This window comes from Populus trichocarpa, chromosome 1, assembly GCF_000002775.5.
Source record: "Populus trichocarpa isolate Nisqually-1 chromosome 1, P.trichocarpa_v4.1, whole genome shotgun sequence".
NCBI classification, from domain to species: domain Eukaryota; kingdom Viridiplantae; phylum Streptophyta; class Magnoliopsida; order Malpighiales; family Salicaceae; genus Populus; species Populus trichocarpa.
In genome coordinates this window covers 17158704-17178109 of record NC_037285.2, presented here as the reverse complement: position 1 = coordinate 17178109, position 19406 = coordinate 17158704, and the positions used below count along the sequence as shown (strand labels likewise).

The 19406-nt window shown below is 35.0% G+C and overlaps 2 protein-coding genes across 5 annotated transcripts; both read right to left on the bottom strand.

The window, feature by feature from the left end:
• Positions 1-1513: 1513 nt before the first annotated feature.
• LOC7470580 (transcription factor MYBS3) lies at positions 1514-6151 on the bottom strand. 4 transcript variants are annotated; one of them, XM_024593753.2, is made up of 4 exons: positions 5716-6151; positions 3390-3598; positions 2269-2887; positions 1514-1963 (listed from the first exon to the last, which is right to left on the bottom strand). In XM_024593753.2, the coding sequence occupies exons 1-3, from the start codon at positions 6035-6037 to the stop codon at positions 2303-2305; spliced, it is 1116 nt and encodes a 371-aa protein (XP_024449521.1). In that variant the 5' UTR covers positions 6038-6151; the 3' UTR covers positions 1514-1963; positions 2269-2302. The 4 variants fall into 4 exon arrangements, with proteins under 4 accessions (XP_024449521.1, XP_024449522.1, XP_024449523.1 ...); XM_024593754.2 differs by having other exon boundaries at positions 2327-2887; XM_024593755.2 differs by having other exon boundaries at positions 2338-2887.
• A 3294-nt stretch (positions 6152-9445) lies between these two features.
• On the bottom strand, positions 9446-15752 carry LOC7470579 (NADP-dependent malic enzyme). Its single transcript, XM_002298205.4, has 20 exons — positions 15490-15752; positions 14804-15099; positions 14079-14199; positions 13898-13972; positions 13448-13599; positions 13236-13341; positions 13075-13140; positions 12558-12653; positions 12371-12442; positions 12195-12278; positions 12023-12121; positions 11777-11824; positions 11601-11654; positions 11394-11492; positions 11198-11287; positions 11042-11119; positions 10804-10878; positions 10621-10711; positions 9949-10077; positions 9446-9844 (listed from the first exon to the last, which is right to left on the bottom strand). The coding sequence occupies exons 1-20, from the start codon at positions 15517-15519 to the stop codon at positions 9756-9758; spliced, it is 1950 nt and encodes a 649-aa protein (XP_002298241.2). The 5' UTR covers positions 15520-15752; the 3' UTR covers positions 9446-9755.
• Positions 15753-19406: the final 3654 nt, after the last annotated feature.

Here is a 19406-nt window from a genome sequence, read left to right as displayed (position 1 = left end):
TCTAAGCCCATCAAAGTAATATGTGACAACTCAGTTGTTGTTTTCTTCTTCAAAAACAATAATTGTTCAAGCAATTCAAAGCATATAGAGTTAAGATATCTTGTTGTCGGAGAAATGATGTGAGATAAAAGAGTGTCTATGGAGCACATCAGTACTAAGATGATGATTTCTCATTAACTAAAGTATTGGTGCTTAAACTGCATAACAAGCATGTAAATTATATTTGGTTTGACTATTGGTTTCTAGTTATTTTGGATATATTATGTTTAACCAACATGATTAATTTGTCCTTTTTCGTATCTCTTAGTGCATGTTTTTTTTTTTTAACGTGGGTGTCCGGGCCAGCTTGCGCGCACCTCGATTAATCCCACGGGCCCTGAAGTTAACGACTATGTAAGCCTCCAGTGGCCATCATATGAGCAACCACAGGGCTCGAACCTGAGACCACAGAAAGAGCAAACCTCTTTGTCTCAAGCTCTTACCACTGGGCCACCACCTAAATGGTTTAGTGCATGTTATTTTACGATGATGGGAAGATGTAATGCTTTGACATACTAGTGGGAATATTTATAATATGAACATGATGCATAGTATATATATTTTCTCAAGTAAGGACTTATTCGAATAAATACTGGTATTGTGATATATGGAAAGAATTATGTCACATAATTGATGCAAAACTACCATGATACATCTTAGTTATTTTTTTCGATATGTGTTGCTTATTTTCTTTCATTATGGTCATGTAGGAATTGATTCATAAACAAGTTTAATATGATTATTCATTGAACGTGACTTTCATAACCACATTAAAGTTAATTAATTTAGTGGTATTGGTTCATGTGTTCTAAAAGTACATTGATCAAAAGCATATACTTCATTAATTGAATTTGTAAAATACATTAGTCAAAGTCATGCACTTCATAAATTGATGTTTAAGCTTACTAGATACATTGGATACATTGATCGTATTCATGTATTACAAAGATTAATAAATCATTAATTAATCATATCATAACATTTAAGATGAATAAAGAGGATACATCTACTTTAGATGAAGACAAAGGGTGTGTGCGCATGTTTATGACTCTTTGTTGGATTGGGTTATTGTTCCCTCTCTCCATTCAAGTATATTTTTATAGCAATTTTATCCCTAATATCAAATCCATCATGATAAAGAGAGAGAAGATCAAGTTGTTTTTGCATGATTGAAACTTGATCTTAGGAAGTCCAAATATATGATGAAGAATATCAAGGCAGAAGGGATAGGTACTTGTCTCAAGCATACGAGTCATTGATTGAGATGACAAAGTATGATAGTTTCCTTTATGTATATGCACACACACATGTATATATTTATATATCGCGCGTGATCTTGCTATCATTTTATCATAGAAATTAAACATGTGCTGGAATAGATTTATTAATGAATTACACATACAGAATTGAAAAGGAACACATGCATTCCCTGTAACCTCTTGCAATTAATAACCTGAAGGGAGCGGCAACCAGATTGGATAAAATTGAGAGATTAAATCTAATGGGCCAATGAGCAAATACAGAGATAGAACTTACAGTGGCTTGTATGGTTGTACCTAGTGGAAAACAACCCAGCGTCGTTATTTTAAGGAGAGCTATATTTACAATTTGGTAGCTCAAGGATAGAAACCCAGTTCTTGTTAGATACAGGATTTAGGCATACTTGGTGGCAGCGTCACCGGTTTATACGTCATGTCCGGAGGAATGCACAAGCATTGTCTTTATGCTGTTGCCTAGGCAGGCAGGCAGGCAGCTGCGGCGAGGACAAACAGCCCTAGAGAAGACGGATGCAAGCATTGCCACAAAGGAGCTATCATGGTTTGGATCAGACTTGCCTCCTAAATGCTACATTTGCCGAGAGAGAGAGAGAGGTCATAGATCATCAACTAAAGATGGCTCTAAGAGTTCAACCTTTTGGTGCCACCTGAAATCACAGCAATGCGCACTTCAGTTTTCAATGATTGAGAATTTTGGGATTTAACAATATCCCTATTACATCTCCAAGTCAAATGGAAGCTTCCAAATTCATCAACCTACTGAAAATCTGGAATGCATGCAGTAACAGATGCACAGTGCCAAGGTAAGAATAATCTATGCTCAAGCTGACATGTTAAAGGACTAGAGGGTAAATAGGCAACATGTTGACTCTACCCATTCAATTATGTATACTTCTAGATGTTTACAATTAGAAAGAATAATATAACATATATCAAACCCGATCATGGTTACCCTATGTTATAAGAGCATGACATAAAATATGAATTCAAACTGCTTGGATGGGACTAGCCTTGCCATTACTTAAATCTGATCCACTGGCTGGAGCACTTGCATGAAATGCGGACTGCCTTGGTGCCTCCCCAATTAGTTTCAGGGAGAGCGGTGAAGGCTCCCTGTGGCGTCTCTCAATCTCTCCTAGACTGAGATGAGACATGCCAACCAGTTCATCTACATTGAAAGGCTCCTTGAGAATGCTTGGAACTGGCTTTAGGACCTCGTGATGTGATGTTGCTGCACCCTTACCTTCTTCAAAGGGTGTGGTATTTGGAGCCCAATACGGATAAGGAACTGGCATGTAAGCTGGGAAAAATCCAGGAACTGCTGTGAATTCATTCGACCCTGAAACTATTGGGACAAATTCACTTGAACTAGGAACAGATGGTTTGAATTCACTAAACCCCATCACAGTTTTATCACGTTCCTTGACTAGTTCTTGAGATTCAGTATCCATGGGTTCAAATTCTGGCTTGAGAGAGAGATTCAATGAGGGTAGTGCATCTACATTATCATCATCTCCTGCCTGAGAAGATGGCAACTCTTGTTCTTCTGGAACTGGCTGTGGATCTGTTGCCTGGGAAAAATATAACAAAATAAGGTATAAATTTAAGTTTTAAGGCATCAATGATATTACAAATGAATTCATCTAGCCCCAGCATTAATTGGCGGGACACTACAGGGCACGGCTAAGCAGCACAAGTTCCTTTCAACAGAATACACAAAAACAGTTCAAGGGTACAGCAATAAGGACAAGAAAAGAAAATTTTGATTAAAAATTCTGCTGCATCACATTCATACCAGACCAAGCAGTGCATCTCACCACTTTCAGTGAAGGGAACCACTTCACACATCTATTTCATATTTCTTTTGACTTTGGGCATTACAACGTAATTAATCTTCTGTATGCATGTAGCATAAAAAGATATGGGAAACCCCCATCCCCCACCCAACCCCACTCCCCCGAAGAGCTAGCACATTTAAACCAAATACCACTGGCATGCAAATATAAGTCTGTCCACATAGATACAGGTGTGATTATAAAGATGAAAAATGAAGATAAAGGAAGTAAGACAGACCATTTCTGGAACCATATCAAAAAGGCTGGACCGTCTCTTTCTCCGAGTGGCATTGCTCTGGCGGATGAAAAATTTCTGAGCATGGCTTGCTACCTGAGTGGGAGTCCTAGATACCACAAAGTTTCGAGCTATTCCACGCCAATCTCCTTTTCCCAATTTCTGTAGACCTATTAAGAACAGCCGATGCTCCTCTTCAGTCCACGGGACACCTAAAAAACAAATACAAAACACATAAGCCAGCTGCTCCAGTAAATAGTAAATTAATAATATGATAACTTTGGCCATCTCAGCCTGTAGATAATTCTCTAAAATTACTGTTGAAAAATCATCCCTCCACTATAATACTCAGAGAAGTAGCACATTATATTATCTAACATTACAAAACAAGTCAATTTTATGAAACCACCAGTCACACACAGCTCTAGGCATCCAAGAAGTGACATAGCCAAGAGATAAATATGACTCAGTAGGTGAACTACGTCTTAGTTTTTTCTTTTCAGGAATTGCAGCTGTTACTTTTACTGAAAATAGAAGCTGAGGGAAAGTGAAGTATTATGATCTTCAGAATGGCCAAATTTAGTGGGGCAATGACTGATTAATGGCCTGCTACCACCAATATCAAAGCTCAAAAGTCAGATGGTCATCAAAAAAATAAAGCGCGTTTTTTTTTATCTTTTGATAGACTATAATTGACAAACTACCATTAGTAGATGATTTATAATAGGGCCCTATTCCCAATCATCATGAAGTTAAATACTAGCTGTCTAAGCCAAGTACTCTTCACCTCCTGATCCAATACTACCATCACTTACCTAAAGTTCCAAATCAAAGAGCACAAGGATCTTTGAAGACCAAAATAAATTATTTGGATAGAAAAGATATTGCTCCAGCGGGAGAAAAAGGACAGAAAGATAAGATTAACTGTGATTTCATGATTATCATGATAACTTGGCTCTTTAGCACAATGTCTTGCAGTTGCAGTTCATTTATCCCTTTGTTTATTGCAAAATACTTGGTAAATTTAAACACGTTAAGATCACCTTTTTCAACGGTTGAAGGTGCAAATCCTTCACACATCCTTAACATTGTTCCAATTTTCAAGAAAGCAGCAACCTCAACTTGTCCATTATAATTTGACAGTCACAACATTCGCAACACATGCCTATTACTAGAATTGTATTTTTAAAGTCAAATTACCAAAAAGATGAGTAATGAGTTCATCTACAATTTCTGATTAACTTTTAAGTTTCTAACACATCTTCCAAACTGTTTTAGAAAACAAACAACGAAAAGTCTTCCAAAGAAAACAGAACCACTAATAAAGAAATTTACAGCAAAACCCAAAGCTAGAAAATTAGCTTTTACCTAGAGAATTTCAGGACAAACTTCAGACATGAGGAAAGGAAAATAAATATATAACTGGTGGTCTTCTCGTGATGAAAGAAAGTGATAAAATTCGCACTCACTGTAAGCACAGGTCATATAAATCTCAAATGATGCAATTGTCTCATATTCTCAAAGCATATAAATGAAGCAAACAGTCTAAGTTTCAAAGAGTAAATAATTAATCAATGGATCATGCGGTCCCCGAAAGAATCTCGGTAGGATTTCACGACAACTAAACCAAATACACAAAGACAACTAGTTGTTCGTCTTGCACAATAAACCTGAAAAGTTAATCTAATAGTTCAAGTTTTAAAGAAGCTCCAAGATCAATAAAAGAGAGAAAATAAATGGACAAAACTATACAAATGATTTCTAAAAAGAATTACAAGTGCACTGCTAGGTAGAGAAATAAATAAACAAAACCAATCTCTCTTTAATCAGTGATTCAAACACGCACACCCTCCTGGCCCCAGATTGGGATCTCCTCAAGTTCCCCTATCTTGGCCTCCCTAATATATATCCCACTTCGATTCCAGGCTTCTCGGAGACTGCTAATTAACCAAGCAACTAAACATAATTGACACTTAAAAACCCACAAATTAGTTCAAGACTCCTGACTAGACGACCAACTAATCTTAATAGCACACACAAACCAAGAAAAATCAAAATTATTCTTCCAAAAAAGAGGGGGCGAAACGGAAAAAATACAATGGTTGATATTATAATTAATTACATGATCATCAGTATCAAATCGCTAACGTTCTCCCGCAACCGTATCTACCAAGCATCATCAAAATCAGATAAATTTAAAAAAAAAAAACAAAACAAAACAAAATAAAAACGACATTCTTAAACACAAATATATATGTATGTGTGTGTGTGTGTTTACAACAAATTTCACTCAAGCCAGTGAAACAAAAAACAAAAAGAAGAAAGAAACCTTTTTTCCTGTCTCCGCGTCGACTGGTAGAGCAGCTAGCATGGGCAGCGGGGTCATCGGACAAATAGCCGTCATCATGGACGCGATCAGATACAGGAGAGTCAGGATTAGGTGACGCGGCGGCTGATGAAGAGGAATGGTAGTGCGCCGACAAGTTTCCCATGCTGGCACTCTTTTTAATAATTGACCCATCGGTGAGCCTGACGCCAAAGAGCTTGACTCCAGATAACGGAGAAGAAGACGAAGACGCAAGAGAGGAGCGCGTGGGACAGGTTCGAGAGTTGTGGCCGTTGTTGCTGCAATGCGAACACCGCCGAGTCATGGTGAGTGTCTCGGCGGAATCAACACCTAATAAAACTGAGTTGGATAAAATTGAATGGATAGTTCAATCTCTCTTCGTTTGGATGTGTGTGAGGGAGAGGGTGTTTCGGAAATTTTAGGAGGGGATTAATCAAAGGAAAGAGGGGGATCGTTCGTTGAGGCAACTGTTGAATTGACATTGTTGTCCTTATGACTTGTTAATGTTTTTTTTTTCTTTAATTAGAAATATTTAGATTCATTGAAAATGGTTGATAATTGATAGGGTTTTATTATGGATTGTTTTTTTATTTGATGATAATCTTTGAATTAGTTTGCTGGTCGATTTAAACTAATTTTCTGACCATTTTAATAGTGTATATTCAAAATAATTTAATAAATTCTTTGAAAATTCATTTTAATATTTTTAAAAATAAAATCGATAAATCACTTGAACTTTCTTATTAATTATTATAATTATGTTAAAATAACTAAAATCAGAATATTTTCAGTAAATCTTTTTAAAAGGCTTTTTCATCAATAAAAAGAAATTATCAAAGGTTCTTTGCTAGATATAATTTATTTTGGATTGTGTAAAAAAAAATTTTTTTTTTTTTTTTTTTTTTTTGGATTGGATCTTCTTTGTTGTGTAAATATTTTTATTTTCAGTAACCGTCTCTCTAGACTAGATGATCAACAAGAAAAGAGGGGGGCATATTAGTAAATCACCTGGCAATTTATGTGAAGGGACTACAAAGCCACGTGGAATTAGGGTGGACTTGGGGGACTTGATGCATCGATCACCACGTATATTTATAGGCATCCTTGATGAGATTGTTCGTTATATGTCTTTCATTTAGCCTTTAGTCACTATTTTGGTACTGGAAAAAAAAAAATAAACCAAGTTAATATAAAAAAAATGAAAATGAATTTTTATATTTTTAAAATAAAAGGTATAAAGGGTACATATTTTTTAAGATAATATTTATTATTTATTATTTCTAAAATATCCTTATAAAAAACATTTAATTTCAAAATTGTTCAACTAAGATGTGTAAAGATAAAATTATTTTTATCATAGTTTTAAAACCCAACTTGGAAGTTGATCTGGAGCAAAGCTTGGGTTACTGGTCGAGGCTCTGGTCACGGGTGAGATTGACCTGGGTTAACTTGAGTTAGTATTAGAATAAAAGTGGTTATTATCATAGTGTTAAACCCAATTTGAGTTCGACTCGAGACAAGATCGGGGTCATGAGTGGGGTTCACCGTTGACCCGGATTAACACAAAGATAAAAGTGATTATTATCATAGTTTTAAACTCGACTTGAAGGTCTATCCGAGTCAACATAAAATAAAATTTGTTATTATCATAATTTTAAAACTTGATTCAAAAGTCATCCTAGAGCACGGATCGAGAGGGTCAACTCGGGATGACCCGGCTCAATGCAAGGATAAAAATTGTTATTATTATAATTTTAAAACTCAGATTAGGAGTTGACCAGAATCAGGTCTAAGCCACAGGTCGAGAGGGTCAACACAGGTTGACTCGAGTCAATGTATGGATAAAAATACTTATTATCATAGTTTTAAATCCCGACTCGGGAGTTGACTCGAGATAAAGTTCAGGTCGCATGTCAGGAGGGTCAACCTGACTGGCCCAAAAAAAATTAAAAATAATTAAAGCAACCTTGTTTTAACCAAAAAGTTTTTTCAAAAGAGTCAACAAGTTTTTTACCCGTGTTTTATCTCGGGTTAACCTGAGTTTTTTACCAGGTCAGGTCGAGTCAATTCTTCCTATATAATATTATTAATTTCAACACTCAATAAAATAAAGTAAAAAATAACAATATCTAATTATTTTTTAAAATATATAAGTTTGATAAAATTACGTAGCAGAAGTAAAATAAATTTTTTCATATTTTATTTTATTTTGTCCACCTTAACCAAACATAATATAAAAATAATTATTTTATCTTATATATTATTACCAAATATAATTTTGTCTTCATTTTTTTTCTATCTTGTTTTCTTCATTTTTATTTTTTTTTATCTTGAAATAATAACAAAAAATTACTTAAAAAATTGCATCCGCTCAACTCTCTTGTAGGTAGTTGAAATGTGTCAACAACGGAATATACATGATTAGTAGCTTTTTGTTGAATACTCCCCTTAACAAAATACCTTAACCTCTACTCTATTTTTTTATATATATATTTGTCCCTGCTCTCTACTGGAGGACTAAAAACTTTTTAACGTAAAAAGGAATATTTAAATCTCAATAAATTTTTTATTATTATTATTAAACTCGAAAATATAGTTATTTTGCAATTTTATAAAATTTTTATTTTAAAATAAAGCTAATATGTGCATTCAATAAAATAAATTAAAAATTATATACAATAATAAATGCTAATAAATTTATTGAAATGCTAACAAATTTGTTGATTTAAATCAAAGATTGAGTTATGAAACTAAAATAGAAATATATATTAAAATATCTAATTTCATATAGCGTGTAGCTTTTTAATTTTTTTTATCTAATTATATAACAATAGTTTTTTTTAAAAAAATGTAAGTCATTTTAAATAATCACAAAATATATATTTATAAAATCTAAAATTAATTTTTTTATTAATATCTCTCTTGTTTATCTTAATGAATGCAATGTTTTAAACTGAAATCATTGTTTTTGATATAAAAGATACTTATTATTGTTAAAGCAAGTTAAAAAATATATATAAAAATATTATGTCCATATTTTATGTATAATTGAAAGCTAAAAAACTTGTTAATGTGTTAAAAAAAAGTTCAAAATATATTTAAAAATCTTAAAAACAAGAAAAATATTTGAATCAAATTCCATGAAAAATTTATTATTAGTATTATGATTTACATATTAGATATACAATAATTGGAAAAAGTATTAAAATATATATTAAAATTTATTATATCTTTTGAAAACCATGTTAAAATTTAAAAAATACATGAATTAATATGATAATTTTACTTTTTTGAGTACGACAGAAAAGAAGCGAAAGAGACATGAAAGGGTTCGTATAAAAGGATGACATCAGCTGAATACACATTAGTGATCCTAATAAATTATAATCACATCAAGCATGGAACTTGGCTGGCATGGAACACTTCTTCTATGTAAGTTTGGTTTATTTTTGCATTTCGATAGTAATTTAAAAAACAATATTTTTTTATTTTAAATTAATTTTTTTATTTTTATTTTTATTTTTTAAAACATTTCAATTATCATAAACATCCTCCCCTTTCCTCGGATACTGTCAGGATTAGGTTGGGACTTCCGAGCAAGTTCATTGGCTGGATCCCAGAGATATCTGAAGATTTTTTATTCCGTCCAAACGCAAGCAATCCAATCCCAGAGATATCTGAAGATTTTTTCTTCCGTCTAAACGCGATCCAATGAACACTTTAAATATGAGTTTTCATTTTCAAGTAAATTTTTTTTTTTTTTTTAAGTCTTCAACAACTTTTTCATGCTATATCTGACTGCATTCATCCAACTACCAGCACCTACCGTTGCTTCTTCTTGCCCACCAAATGCCTAACAGAGTTACAACACTAGGAAGATCAAGAAGTCCCAAAAAAATTAACAAAAGAACAAACAACAAATGGAAGCCCAGCTGATTATTGTATTGAAAGTGGACTTTTCTTTTCCTGAGCCTAGGACTGATTTGAAGTTCAGATGCCAAACTAGAAAAGCTCCCATCACTTCAACGGTAGCTTCGATAAGCAGGGCTGTACATACAGCTCTCAGCATGCTTCACCAGATCCCTTGGCGGAGGAACGCGAGTAGCCAAACCTACATAAGGCAATATTGAAGTTCGTATGTATGCTTTTTGATCTAATAGATCCATATGAGCAGATTGCAGAACAATGAATCGTAACAAAAAAAGAGAGACTCACCAAGCTCGTAAGCTTTAGCAGCCACCTTCGCAGCAATCTCTGCTGAAATCTTTCTGATATTTTTGAATGGAGGGTAGATAAGTCCCTTATCAAAGTTCTCCTGGGTCACCTGAGCAGCCAAAGCTTCCGCTGTACCAGGAAAAGGATGCAATCAGTTATCAATGAAAACCTAAGAATTAATTCTTCCTAATATTCATCTACCTAAACATACTGACCTTAAGAACTACAAGAGGAAAATATACTTGTTCCAAATTGTATAACAGATAACAAAACAAAAACAAAAATTTCTCCTGATTAGTATGAAAATTCCAGGAGGCATAATTGAGAATTTGAGCCAACAACATGAAAATTTGTGGAACGTTCTTCAAGACATTACTACCAAAAAAAAAATCCTGAAAGTAAAAGAACTATATAACATTAGCTGTAATTAAGTGGCATCCTCATCATTCCTCCCAGAATGTTCCCAACTCAGAATCATGTGATCAAATTTCAATAAGATACTGTGATCAATCCCGGGAAATGAAAAAAAAAATACTTATATATATCAAAAAGATTTGGGAGTTATGAAGGGTGCTGCATATTGATATAATAGGGACCTAGTTATTTCATGTAATGGCAAGTAGGACAAAAATTGCATAATGATGGTTACATTTAAATTTTTAGTTCACTCACAGGCAGCCAGCAACATGTCGTCATGGACACGGATTGCACCAGACATTATTAGACCCAGACCTAATCCAGGGAAAATGTATGCATTGTTTGCCTGAATGACAGCAAAAAGGTAAAAACCAAAGTCAATTTTTCAATTTATCAAATAAATAAACTAAAGAAAACCAAATTCTATGAACTTCCTACCTGGCCAGGCATGAAAGTTTTACCCTCATATTCAAAAGGAGCAAATGGACTTCCACTAGCAAAAATGGCGCGCCCCTGAAAGTAACAAACAGAGATCTATTAGACTCATAATTGTTCAACAGCCAGTCATATAAATGGACAACAGTGCGAACAAGAACCATATGAAAAATCTATCCAAGGGAGGAACGCCTTGATAATGTTAATTTCCCATTGATTACATGTTGGCTGTTCATATTACCTGACTCCATGTATAAGCCTCTTCAGCGGTACATTCAGATTGTGAAGTTGGGTTGGAAAGAGAGAGAATTATAGGTTTCTGCACGTAGTCATATAAAATATGGTTACTTAGAGCATGCTCTCCAACACAAAACTAGATGAGCAGACAGAAATTTACCTCATTGAAGGATGCCATGGCTTCAATCACTTCTTTAGTAAATGTTTTTCCAACTCCTGATGTTCCAATCAACACTGTTGGCTTGATGTCCTGATGATACAAGGCAATAAAAAAGAAGAGACTATGACATCTTTGCTTGTGAGATGGGTAAAGGGAGCTCAGATGGTGAGGAAGAGGGAGGGGGAGAGAGTCATACATTAACAGCATCTAGAAGTGTCTTAACGGGTTCATGTTCATGAGCCCAGGGCTTCTTGAAATGTTGGAGTGATTCCCTGCGGGAACTAACAATCAACCCCTGCAAAGGAATTTGTGTGAATATTTGACAGATAGAAATAAAATAAAAGGAATGAGGAAAGAGCATTCAACTCCAAACAGCTAGAAGCCAATAGGTTTGCACTGCTACCTTTGAGTCTACAAGCCAAACCTTCTTGCGAGTCTCTTCCACTGGCATATTTGTCTGCATAAAGAATCAGGTATAATTCATAATTTTCCCAGAGTTATTTGACATCCAATGCTTTCAGTAATCATATCCAAGGGGAAAATTGTGAACAACATAAAAAGGAAGACGCTCTAGGAGACCTGTTTGGAAATCTCAAGGGCTATGAGTTCTGCAATTCCAGTGCCAGCCTGTAATCAGACAACAACAGAAAATGAAGAGCAAGCAGGGTGAGGAGAATGGCAATACGAGTACGATATAAAATAATAGAAGGCAAGCAATTTATCCTTTTCCTTGTTTACTTAGTAACCTACAAATTTCCCCAGTTATTTCCAAAGTCATTGGCAAACAGAAAGAGGATCATTCAGTACAGCCCAGTATCAACTCACCTCTCCAGCACCAAGAAATAAGAATGTGTGGTCAGCTAAAGTTCCACCAACTACCTTTAGGGCTGCAACAAGCCCTGCAAGGACCACTGATGCTGTGCCCTGAAATAAAGTAATTAGATATTAGAGTCTTGCCAGCCCAACTGCTCAAATTATCACAAATAAATAGAATTACCTGAATATCATCATTGAAAACAAGATGAGTTGTGCTATATTTTGCAAGCAGATCAAAAGCATTGTGGTTTGCAAAGTCTTCAAACTGCAAAGTTTAATAAGCGGATTTCAATAAAACTTAAAATGTATATACAAGCAAAGAAATAAACATAAATGTCTAAGCCTATCATCAACTACCTGAATGAGGACTTTCTCACCGTAAGTCTGCTTGACAGCAGACATGAATTCATGTAGCAGTTCAGCATATTCCTAGAAAAATGAATAGTAATACCACTTCAATATGGCAGAATATTATGTAAGATCTGTAAATGAACCTCACATGCATAAAGGAAGACTGTCCAAGTCAAGTAAACATATAAAGTACCTGTCCAGTTGCCCTTCTTTGCCTGAGCCCTATGTAGTACTCATCGTTTAACAAATTCTCATTGTTCGTCCCCACATCAATTGTTACAGGCAAACACTGCAATAATTGACCAAATTTGACACTTGCAATTTCACTAAAAGGGAAACTACAACAAAATGCAATATTTGTTGCATTGCATCAATTGTCACATCATCTACAATTTAAGCATAATAACCAATAAAGAAAATTTATAGATACCTACAACATCATCAGGCTATTTTAATAAATGATGGAAACAAATGTGCTATGACAGCATTGTGTAATTAAGACATTCAGGAAAATGCAAATTTTTGCTGGAAAGGCTAGATTAGAAGTGCCAGACCCAGATGCAATAATAGACATAGCTGGAAAAGGCAACCACATCATGTAAATTTGAGGAGCATGTGACTTCTGGATTCACGTGCATTAAAATGGAAAGAGAACAAGAAAAGCAAAAATAAACTTAAAAAAAAAAAAGCACTCTGGTGATAGTACTTACAGCTGAAGGACGAACTCCACCAAGTGCTGTATACAAAGCTAGTTTCCCTACTGGAATCCCCATGCCCTATGAACATTAGTCACCGATGAGTCAGCTGCATGTGTGTGTGGATATGAAAACATGTACCGTGAGTATAGAGAGTGCATTCTGATAGAGCTCACCTGACAGCCTAGGTCCCCTAGGCCCAAAATCCGCTCTCCATCAGTGACAACAATGACTTCAATGTTTTTCTCAGGCCAGTTCCTCAACACCTCATGAATGCAACCCCTGAAAATGATTGTTTTACAAGCTTCATCACAGGAATTCAGAAAGCATTAATTCAAAGCAAGTTACTGAAATTTGATGAAGTAGACATAGAATCTACAGAACTTACTTTTCTTTCAAACTAATATAAAGACCCTGAGGACGGCCAAAGATGCTCCCATATTTTTGGCAAGCTTCACCGACAGTTGGAGTGTAGACGATAGGGAGCATTTCCTCAACATTGTCAATGAGAAGCTTGTAGAACAATTTTTCATTGCTCTCCTGCAATTAGGGTGGTGAATTTATTTTACTTTGTCCACCAAATCAAAGTAGAGATTGTGATGGGAATTATGCTCCTAATTATCTTCAAAACTAATTACAGTTGCTCGTAGCAACAGTTGCACTACAGAAATGAATGGCATATACTAGAGAAGAAAGTATGTTTCTTAATCTAGAATATTTTGCAATAACATCAGTTGATTAGAGACAATAAAATAACACAATGAAACCTCTGAATGTTGAATCATGATCCCAAATACAAAATCTAAAGCCCAGGAATCAGAGGGAACTGTGTGGCTACCTGAAGATCCATCATAGCCATGTACTTCTGTAATGGAACTTGATATTGGCGAATAATATGCATCAGTTTCTTCACCTAGCAAGTAGAGTGGCGAAAAGGTTAATTGCATTTCGTATAGGACAAAACCCAACATAAAAGCTAAAAGAATTGGTAGAAAGGAAATTGAGTGAAAAAAAAGAACCTGAAGCTCCTGAGAAACGACTGCTGGGGGAAGAAGGCCACGCAAGTAGTGGGCGGCTCTCTCTTTATCAGTGAAAGCAAGTCCTTTGTTGTGGTGTGGATCTCGCAACAAAGAATACCCACTGTAGAAAAAAAAACAAAGAAAAATAAAGTCAGAAAAAGGAAACAACATGTCTTTCTCATTAGGTTGTGAAAATCCTAGTGGGATTGGATATTCCACATCTACTAGAGAAATGCACACCAGCAAAACAATTACAATGTTCAACCCATTATTACGAAAATAAAACCATAAATAAGTAAAAAGAGTCCAACTACACCGAGAGTTGGCAAGAAAAAAAGACAGTGACCAAGTTTATTACACCCCTCGTGGTCCATAGGGCATCATCATCTATTTACTTGCATAAGATCTCATAAAAAACAACAAAGATCCACCAAAGGAATCCCACACAACCACTTCTTCTGCACATGACAGAACAACATCTTTTTGATCAAGTGACCGGAACATGTCTAAACGATCCCTCTGCAAATTATGCCAATAGCTGCAATTTAGTCCTTTTATTTTTAAGGATCGCAAAGCAAATGCCTCGGAGTTCACTAAAACAGCATTTAAAGCTAACAACATCGGTATCCCCAAGATTTAGAAGGAAAAAAAAAAGTTCAAATATTACAGGAAAAATAAAATCAGTAATTAGTTAATTAATACCAACAGTAAGTATATTAAATTACCTGGCAACAGAGACAAACCAGGGGGTGACAACCTGCTCCTCGGTGGCAGCATCCTCACCGTAAACGTCATGGGGCCCACCAGGAGCAACGGTGGATTTGGAGTCGACGTCAATCACAGAAGAAGACGAGGCGGCTCCATCTCTCACGTCCTTGCGCGTGGTCTCCGTCAAAACGCTCCCGTTTCGATCCCTGTTGGAATTGACGGCCACTACCCTCAGTGAAGAAGGAACTGAAGGGACGGATCCTCTCTTCCCCCCTGTGAAAGGGCTAGACGAGCTCGAAATGCCCGCGTTACTCTGTTTCACATACAAAAAAAAAGTAAAAATCTTTTTTCGAAATAACAGTAGTAATTATCTCCTCTAAACAAATAAATAGCAATTATTAAACAATAAAAGAAAGCCAAAATATGGAAATCTACCATCTAAATCCTATCACTAAATGTTCATTCCAAAAAATAAAAATAAAACCCAAAAAAAGGAGATTAACAGAAAGAAAGAAAGAAAGAAAAAAAGAAAAAAGAAGATCAAGATATCTGGTGATTTACAAGGTGAAATGCAGAGCAAATCTTGATATTTGGAAACTGATTTCTTCATTTCTTGTTTGTGTTTGTGAAAGTGACAAAAATGGTAATTGATAATAATAATAATAAAAAAAAAAGAATTAAGAGTTAGGTTTTAATTATTTACCAGAAAGATGCTTCTATTCAAGGACATCATGTTGACGAGTAAAATGTAGGAAGAAACAGTCCTTCCTTTCTCGCTCTGTAAACAAACAGCTCTCTCTCTCTCTCTCTCTAGAAAGATTTTCAATAAAGAGAAGAAACAAACACAGGGAAGATAGTCTTTCAGGATATAAATAATGGGGCAGAGAGAGGAGCTTCTTTCTCGCGGGTGTGTGTGTCTCTCTCTCGTAACAAGCTATGCCAAAGCAGACAGGAGAGAGAGATCATAGAATTTGCTAGGAAGGAGGGAGGCTTTAAAACGTGTCTGAACTCTTCACTTTCTCTCTCTCTTTGTAAAATGACATGTAGGTAACTGGTTTTGTACTAATATTACAAGTCTGTCCTAATAGTTGGGTCCTTGACATACTGCTGTGTGGGCGGGTCTATTTTTTTCCAGTTAGGTTTGGATTTGTGGTTGTGATCTTTGAGATTAGAAGTGACGCGGACAAGGTGGTGTTTTTTAATCCAAGAAAAGAGGTAGCGGGTGGTTGGCTATGGCTTTTATTATATGCATTGACACGTGACGTTCCTAGCCCCCTTGTGTTGATGATGGAGGAGGAGGAGCTTTGACGGTGAAGGGAGAAATGGGCACACCATGTGGAAACCAAATTTCATTTTTTATTTGTGACTTTGGTTTAACAGATTCATAATGATTTATGTTTTCAATTAATTTTAGTAATTTAAACTACTACGTTAATTGAATTTTAAATGGGGTTTAATTTCTACAAACAATAGATTGACTCCTCTTATTTATCGCATTTAAAAAAATTAATGTTAAAACTAGTATTTTAAAATACTCATTTCCTTACCTTTTAAGAAAACTTTAAAGCAATAAGATAAGACTAACGAGGGGTATAAGAAAAAATTATTAATAATATTTGTACGGTTAAGATTTTTAGGGTGGCTAGGTTTTCTTAGGCGGTTTAGTGAATTCTATTTCGACATAGTAAAAAATAAAAATTCATTGCTCATGTGGATATAAGCATATTGCTCAATTAAGTTAAATCTTATGTTCTTTCTAGTTTTTCTTCTATTGCAATATTCATCAATAATTGTTGCAGGTTTTTCACAACAATTGGTATCGAAGCCTGTTTGCGATGTCAAGGATTTCTTTTACAAAATTCAACATGATCAAGTTTGACGGATCAAACAATTTTGGATTATAGCAAAAGAGGGTGAAGTTGGTGCAGCAGGGCATGGTGAAGGTGTTATACGGAAAGTAACCGGGATGCATGAACAATATAGATTGGCAGGAATTGGAAACAAGGATTGTGGCAACTATTAGGCTTTGTTTGGATGATGACGTGATGTATTATGTCATGAATGAGGAATCACCAGTGACAGTTTGGGCAAAACTGGAAAGTCGGTATATATCCTTGTCATTGTCAAACAAACTTTATCTTAAGCACAAGTTGTTTGGTCTTAAGATGTCAGAGGGTACAGATTTAAATCGGCATGTCAATGTGTTCAATCAAATCATTAGTGATTTGAAATGAATTGATGCGAAGTTCAACAACGAAGACGAAGCGTTAATGTTACTGAATTCCCTACCCTTTTCTCTTACGTATGAAAATTTGGTTATAACTCCGATGTGGGAGAAAGAAACTCTCATATTGAAAAAGATCATAAGTGCCCTATTAAGCTTTAATTTGAGAAAGAAAACTAGTGATGAGAATTCACAAGGTGAAGGGATAATAATAAGGAGTAATCAGAAGTGTAGGAGAAACAAGTCCCGAAATGAATTGAGAAACAACGAAGCTTGCTCCAAAACCAAGAAGAGGAAGGATATATAGTGTTAGTGTGGAAAAACAGGGCATATAAAATGAGAATGTCTAGAGAAAAAGAATGGGGATTCAGAGAACAAAAAGGGTTCATTAAAGTCTGTAAATGTAGTAGAAGAAGACTCAGAAAGCGGCAATTGAGACATGCTTTCTATTTTATCCAGTTCGGATCATCCCATAAATTCTTGGATATTGGATTCGACATGTTCTTATCATATGATTCCCAATAAACATTGGTTAGAGAACTACAAGTTAGTCAATTTTGGTTTTGTTCTGATGGATAACAATGATCTATGTAAAGTTATTGGAATATGAACTATCAAAATTAAAATGTTTGATGGTGCTATTAGAACTTTGTGTGATGTTAGACATATACCATATTTGAGAAAGAATATGATTTCATTAAGCACTTTAGATCGTAATGGGTACAACTTCAAGTTTAAAGGTGGAGTACTGAAGATGATTAAAAGTGTTATGACAATCATGAAGGGGCAAAGATTGTCAAGAAATATATAGACTGCTAGGTATTATAGTTGTAGATGGAGCTGCAGTAGTAGAATTCAAGTCAGATAACAGTCTTGTGGCATATGCAATTAGGTCATATGGGTAAGTGTGGGATGATAGAGCTTTATAAGAAGAATCTATTAAGGGATGAGTTCAAGATAGCCACACACAAGACATCGAGGATTCTTGACCATTGTATACAAATGTTTAGGGTCCAATAAGGGTAGCATCACATGAAGGATATATATGTATTTTTTTCATTAATGACTATTCATAAAAGGTTTGGGTATACTTCATGCAATATAAGTTATAAACGTTTGCCAAGTTCAAGGTATGGAAAACAAAAGTAGAAAACCAGACAAGAAAGAATATCAAATGCCTCAAATTAGACAATGGTACTGAGTATATAGATTCAAAGTTCATGGAGTTTTATGAGCAATATGAGATCAATAGATACTTCATAACACGCAAGACACCACAATAAAATGGTGTAGTGGAAAGGATGAACAAAATAATAGCTGAAAAATCAAGGTGTCTCGGGCTGAATTTAGGGCTTGTAATATGACATGTTTCTTTATCAACAGATCATCTACGGCAAAACTAGATGGGAAAGTAGTAGAAAAGGTATGGATATGCAGTCCAGTAGACTACTCTGGTTTGAGAGTGTTTGGATATTCAGTCTATGTGATTGTTTCCAATGATGAGAGGTCAAAGCTTAATGCAAAGTCTAGACAATGTATTTTTCTGGGGTGTTAGAAAGGGGTGTAAGGTTTCAAGCTCTGAAACCAAAGGAAAAAAAGGTGGTAATCAATAGAGATGTGGTTTTTTTTTTTAATGAAAAAACCATGTTACAACATACTTAGGAAGAAAAGAAACAAGGGCCAGAAAATTATAGCAATAATGACCATAAGGTATAAGTAGATCTAGATACTCATATAAAGGAAAAAAAACCATTGAGAATTCAGAGAATTCTAGTTTAGAAGATCAACAACATGACAATATAGCTTTTAGTAGTCTCAAACACACTATCAAACTACCCATTAGGTATGGTTTTGGAGATTTAGTCTCCTTTGCACTTATTACTAGTAATAAAAATCCTACTAGTTTTTAAGAGGCATTACACAGTCAAGATAAAAGTAAATAGATGGATGTTATAGAAGAAGAAATGGAGTCTCTGTATAAGAACCAAACATGAGAGTTAGTTGAACTTTCAAAGAGAAAGAGGGTGATATGATGCAAATGGGTGTATAAGAAGAATAAAGCAATATCAGAAAATGAGGGTGAGAAATTCAATGCTCGTCTAGTAGCAAAGGGTTACTAACAGGAAAAAAAAAAGGTTGGCTATGATGAGATATTTTCCCCTATAGTCAGACATACTTCTATCAGGGTAATGTTAAGCTAGGTACCATATTTTGATATGCAGTTAGAGTAGAAGGATGTCGAGACAACTTTTCTCCATGGTGATTTGGAGGAGCAAATTTACATGGTACAACCAGTAAGGTTTAGTCAACCTGGACAAGAACACTTGGTCTGTAAATTGAGGAAATAACTTTATGGATTTAAACAATCTCCAAGGCAGTGGCATAAGAGGTTTGAC

Bases quoted from the DNA above. Each gene is read 5' to 3' on its own strand.
- LOC7470580 (XM_024593752.2), bottom strand. From the start codon at position 6,037: ATGACTCGGCGGTGTTCGCATTGCAGCAACAACGGCCACAACTCTCGA. The intron at 3,599-5,715 runs GTTTCTTTCTTC...TTTGTTTTTTAG, and splicing joins ACGCGGAGACAGGAAAAAAG to GTGTCCCGTGGACTGAAGAG. The intron at 2,888-3,389 runs GTCTGTCTTACT...TATTTTTCCCAG, and splicing joins TTGATATGGTTCCAGAAATG to GCAACAGATCCACAGCCAGT.
- LOC7470579 (XM_002298205.4), bottom strand. From the start codon at position 15,519: ATGATGTCCTTGAATAGAAGCATCTTTCTG. The intron at 11,825-12,022 runs GTGAGTTGATAC...GTCTGATTACAG, and splicing joins TATTTCTTGGTGCTGGAGAG to GCTGGCACTGGAATTGCAGA. The intron at 10,078-10,620 runs GTGAGTGAACTA...TTCCTGGTACAG, and splicing joins CGACATGTTGCTGGCTGCCT to CGGAAGCTTTGGCTGCTCAG.